Below are 6,000 nucleotides of genomic sequence, written 5' to 3'. Positions count from 1 at the left end.
GCGACAAAAACTATGAAGCCGGCCCTGCCCCTCCCTTCTCGCCTCCTTCCAGCCAAATCCCTGAACCCAAATGAAGCAAATGACATTTGAAAGAAAAAACAAAAAAAAACCCACACTCTTCTGCAATTTCTTTCTAAAGAAAATGGAGCATGTTTTCCACTGCATGCCAGATGGTGAAGATTGGACATGCAGAAATGACCTAATTAAAAGCACTAAATTGGGAAATAAATGTCAGTCACACGTTTTTTGATAAACTTCAGGATATGTCAGATTTATTTGCAAAAACTTTGTAGTAAGGTCAAATCAGCTGTCTTGCTGAATATAATATTAAATATTACTGAATACATGATGCAGCTCTTCTCTGTTTTACATTTTCTTAATCAGTATTTCTAAGCTGATTTTATATTTTAAATGTATGCTTAAGCTTGTACTCATTCCAGATTACTACATATTTATCTCATTGAAACAAAGACATTTTAAATTAATCAGTCACAGAGGTTTAGTGTGTTCATAACAATGTTCATTGCTTTTAGAAAAAGGGAACACTAATTTACTTTGTGTAATCTCCATAACAATAGACATATTTATGAAATTTCACCAACTTTAAAAAATGTTTCCAAAGATTTTAGGCATAACAAAGGAGTTTATAGCTTACTAAGGTATGGATTTTGCTAGAGGGTTCTCTTAAAACTCATTCATCAAATAGTCAGAAATAAAGAAAGGGAAACTCCTTTGTCCAGCTATCTGGAAGGAAAAGGGTGTTGTCCCTTTAAGGGCTCTCTTCAACAGGGGGTGAAGGGAGAAAGGATGGTCAGAAAGGACAGGAAGACTTTGGAAGCAAGTTTTTTGTACTATAGTAATTAAAATAAAAATATGTATTTTAGATAAGGGTGGTCTTTTCAAGGATTTATTTAAAAAAACCTATGTCAGAAGTTGCAAGCATTTAAGGCTAAAGATGAATACTCAGATTGTGCATCTAAAAATCTATGCAAGGATATTTTAGAGATGTGATTTTATAAACTTCACCAACTCCTATAGACTAACATGTTCTGAGTAAATATAACAGTAATACACAACTGTTTTTGTCAGTAAATTCAGAAACTGACAGTATATACCTGGGGGGTGGCAAATGCCTGTTAAATGGCTTCATTACCACTTTAATGGCTCTTTAACAGTTTCAATGTTGTGCTAATAGGTCTGGCAGGCTGGAAGACTCTCACTTTTAAATTACTAGATCCCCTCAGGAGGAAGACTCATCAAGCTGGAGCAGCCAGCTGTGGGAGCCTGCAAGAAGGGTCAGAACAGGGATAGGAAGAGACAGAGGGATGGACACAAAGACCCAAGGTGTCCCAAATTTTCAGGTGTCCTGACTCAGTCCACTCTCGACTGTCACGCGAGCCAACAAAGTATCCACAGGGGTCTCCGGAGTAGAGGTGGGGTCGCCACCGAATATCGTGTCCAGCTCTTTGTAGAACTGGTAGCTCGTGGGCTCAGCACCGGAGCAGCAGTTTGCCTTCCGTGCTTTGTGGTAGGCGTTCCGCAGCTCCTTCATGTTTACCCTACTCTGCAATGTATCCCAGTCATGGCCCCTATCTGTCATGCATCATGAAATCTGTACGTAGGTATCATAATTCCTATGGCTGGAACGCAGCTGGGACTGGACAACCTCCTCTCCCCAAATGCCGATGAGGTCCAGCAGCTCGGCATTGCTCCAAGTGAGGGGATCACCTGGTACGTGGAGCAGGCATGTCCACCTGGAAAGATGCGCTGAGAACACTGCACACGTCACCGAGCAAACAGGAAGGGGACTTTCAAATTTGCAAAGGAATGTCGGGGGTGGGGCTGACGGTTGGTCACCTGAGGGCAGGGCAGTAGAGTTCAAACTGATAACCAGAGAGATGAGAACAGGCATTGTGGGACAGAGGCCAATCGCAGCACTGTAATCACCACGGTGTCTACAGGAGTGCCATGAATTTTAATTCGAATGCTCATCTGAAAATTTATACCAGAAATACATTGTTACTTGTTATTCTTTATTTACATGTACACAAGCATGAAGTGGGCATAAAACACTACTAAACTGGATTTCCTCACTAGTAGGAGTAGCATTTTACAGTCTCTTTGCAAAGATGTAAGTGACTACTCTGGGGTGCAAAGATCTCTGCGATCCTTCCTATGGCCTGTGGGCAAATAGACAGGAGCATGGACAGGCAAATGAGGATGAATCTGACTAGTTGATCATTCAAATGTGTGTTTTTATACAGCACAGGGGTTTGGAAGGGTAGACCTATGTGTAATTGTATGGGACTAGAGCAGTGGTGGGCAACCTGCAGCCCATCAGGGAAATCCGCTGGTGGGCCACGAGACAGTTTGTTTACATTGACCGTCCGCAGCTCCCAGTGACCACAGTTCACTATTCCCGGCCAATGGGAGCTGCAGGAAGCCACGGGCTGTAGGGATGTCAAGGGTCAGTCCAATGGTCCTAGGACTGACCCATCCTATTCAACTTTTTCATAAATGATCTGCAGAAAGGGGTAAAAAGTGAGCTGGAAAAGTTTGCAGATGATACTAAACTGCTCAAGATAGTTAAGACCAAAGCAGACTCTGAAGAACTTCAAAAAGATCTCGCAAAACTAAATGATTGGGCAACAAAATGGCAAATGAAATTTAATGTGGATAAAGGTAAAGTAATGCACATTGGGAAAAATGACCCTAACTTATACATACAAGATGATGGGGGCTAATTTAGCTACAACTAATGAGGAAAAAGATCTTGGAGTCATCATGGATAGTTCTCTGAAGACATCCACATAGTGTGCAGCAGCAGTCAAAAAAGCAAACAGAATACTGGGAATTGTTAGAAAGGGGATAGAGAATAAGACAGAGAATATCTTATTGCCCTTACATAAATCCATGGTACGCCCACATCTTGAATACTGTGTACAGATGTGGTCTCCTCATCTCAAAAAAGATATACTGGCATTAAACACGGTTCAGAGAAGGGCAAATAAAATTATTATGGGTTTGGAACAGGTCCCATATGAGGAGAGATTAAAGAGGCTAGGACTTTTCAGCTTGGAAAAGAGGAGACTAAGGGGGGATATGATAGAGGTATACAAAATCATGAGTGATGTGCAGAAAGTGAATAAGGAAAAGTTATTTACTTGTTCCCATAATATAAGAACGAGGGGCGACAAATGAAATTAGTGGGCAGCAGGTTTAAAACAAATAAAAGGAAGTTGTTCTTCATACAGCACACAGTCAACTTGTGGAACTCCTTGCCTGAGGAGGTTATGAAGGCTAGGACTATAACCGTGTTTAAAAGAGAACTGGATAAATTCATGAAGGTTAAGTCCATTAATGGCTATTAGCCAGGATGGGTAAGGAATGGTGTCCCTAGCCTCTGTTTGTCAGAGGGTGGAGATGGATGGCAGGAGAGAGATCACTTGATTATTACCTGTTAGATTCACTCCCTCTGGGGCACCTGGCATTGGCCACTGTCGGTAGACCGGATACTGGGCTGGATGGACCTTTGGTCTGAGCCATTATGGCCATTCTTATGTTTTAATGTTCTTATGACGTGCTGGCCTCCATTTCCTGCGGCTCCCATTGGCCGGGAACAGTGAACCGCGGCCACTGGGAGCTGCAGGCGGCCATGCCTGCGGATGTCCAATGTAAACAAACTGTCTCGCAGCCCACCAGCAGATTACCATAAGAGGCTGCAGGTTGCCCACCACTGGACTAGAGGATGCCAGTGTGCAGTTTGCATGGTGTAAGTTTCCTCATAGTTGCCACTGCATTTTGATTGCCACTTGCAATAGTCCCCTGCTGCCTGTTCTTGCCTATTTCCTCAGCAGAGCTCAACCAGGCCAAATCATGTGGTGCTTTTGTGATGTAGAGAAATGCCTATCCCCACAACAACTAATCTAAGCAAAGTGAAATCTGAACTCAGGACTTTTAAAGTGAAAGGTTAGTGCCCTAATATTACCTTAATGAAAGTTTTGAACCTGCACAGACTAACAATCATATCAACCATTTAAGCAATGAAAATCCTCAGTTGTAGGATCAAGTAAAGATAAGCTTTAAGAAACTTCCCTGTTTGCCTATCGCTGGGCTTGCTAAAGAGAAAAGAATACCACAGGAAGCTAGATATACAAATGAAGCCATACACGTTGCTTTGAAATTTTAGAGATGTGTCTCCATCTTTGCCAATTTTTAAATAAAATGATGAGGAAAGTTTAAACTGTATAGAATAATAAAACAAACACACACTTACCTGGTTTTGAATCACCACATTTTTTCTGATATTGCTACAGATGTGTTTTTGAGTCCTTCAAATGTATCCACATAGTAATATTTGTCTTCTGATCCAGCCATGGCCAAAAGCTCATCCGGTTTTGCTCCTTTTATCCCAACAGCATAGATAATAATTCCATTGTCTCTTAATCTCTTGGCTGTGTCATTGAGTTCTGCTGCATCACGGGACTCACCGTCTGTTATCACTATAAGAATCTGTGGAACTCCCTTGCTTTTGCGGCCGCCATGCTCCTGAGCAAACAGAGCTTCCGAATAGCCAACTGCCTTGGCTGTGAACGTTGAACCTCCTATAGTTCTATCATTCTGGATAGCCTCAACAATCTCGGATTTTGTTGTGAACGTATTAAGGTAGAAAAACGTTTCCGGTTCATCAGAATATTTTACAGCTCCAAACTGAACTCTATCTGGAGCAACATCAGATTTTTTCACCAAATCAATCATGAAGTCTTGCATGGCCTGGTACTGTAAGGGACTTAGGCTCCCAGATCCATCTATCACAAACACAACATCTAATCTTTCTATCCTTTTGCATTCTGTAAAAGAACAAATGACAAAACAAAAAACCCAAACAGGTAAGTAAGTACAGACTCTTACTGAATCTTTCTTACTAGCCCCCTTGTATTGAAGCCAAGCTTGTGAATTTGGATCACTTTTTGGAGGCAGTAACACAACTGAACAGCCTATGTTACGCATGTTTTGGGAAAATCCATCAGTTCACAACAGACAAGCCTAACCACTAATCCTACAATAACAGAGTTTCAACTTAATCTAAAACCCGGGGGGGGGGGGGGGAGGAAGAAATGAATAGTAACACATCAGATGGCATCAGGCTAGGTGATGATAATGGCCTCTTTCGGCCTTAAAAAAAAAAAAAAAAAAAAAAACACACTATGAATCTGTGTTCTATTAGAATACAGGCACCAATTAAAAGCTTTTGTTTTCCCCCCCCAAACATATTTTAAGATTTTCATTTTTGGAGTTAAGTCAAATTTCTGTGACCCTTGTTCTACAGAGTCACCATACACACAGTTTTATGTACTGTTTACTAAGGGAAATGAGCCAAATTCTGCTGCCACTTGCATCTATGCAACCACACTGAAATGCATGGAGACCCACCAGGCATCAATGATAGCAGAATTTATTTTGTGCTTTGGATCTATCGCAATTTTTTCTTCTTTGTTTAAGAAAGATGTTCAATTTGGAGACTGAAGCCCTGCCATCCCTGCACAGCCCCCAAGGCCCTATGTTGCAGTGACCAAAAAGGGCTGAATGGGACTTTTGTGAAACCCATTAAAACTCCTCCTAAACTAAAGGTCAGCATTTATGACGAGGAGATGGAAAGTCAATACCCGATTAACAGTTTAGTAAGGAGGACATTGTAGCTCCTAAACAAGGAACAAAATACTTACATTTCAGGGCGTAACACAGTGGGAGGTTTGATTGGTTCTCACTTTCCAACAGCAAAAATGTGTTTTCTGCAATTGGATAAGTGAGTGCAAAAAGAGACCCAGAACTCAGTCCCGTAAGCCTCTGAAATGGAACATGCAATGTGCAAAGAGGAGAGAGATTCCTTGTGCTCTCCCCAGCCCCATTGCACAACCATGTATGGGGCCAGGTATGACCTGGCCCTGGGCTATTCCATTTTTCAGGTTCTTATGCATCAGCAAGCTGTGCCATGTTTGG

At 41.8% G+C, this 6,000-nt stretch overlaps 1 protein-coding gene across 1 annotated transcript in view; it reads right to left on the bottom strand.

The window, feature by feature from the left end:
- Positions 1-242: 242 nt before the first annotated feature.
- LOC101947957 (collagen alpha-6(VI) chain-like) overlaps positions 243-6,000 on the bottom strand; it is a 29,876-nt gene continuing 24,118 nt past the window's right edge. The window contains exons 7-8 of the mRNA XM_065583601.1: positions 4,277-4,850; positions 243-1,992 (exon numbers count right to left, since the gene is read on the bottom strand). Of these exons, the coding sequence (XP_065439673.1) occupies positions 4,288-4,850 (563 nt within the window). The 3' untranslated portion in view covers positions 243-1,992; positions 4,277-4,287. The remainder of the gene's footprint in view (positions 1,993-4,276; positions 4,851-6,000) is intronic.

The sequence above is a fragment of the Chrysemys picta genome, chromosome 2, assembly GCF_011386835.1.
Source record: "Chrysemys picta bellii isolate R12L10 chromosome 2, ASM1138683v2, whole genome shotgun sequence".
NCBI classification, from domain to species: Eukaryota; Metazoa; Chordata; order Testudines; family Emydidae; genus Chrysemys; species Chrysemys picta.
Note: the sequence above shows the minus strand (reverse complement) of the source record. Positions and strands in the feature narration are given on the sequence as shown.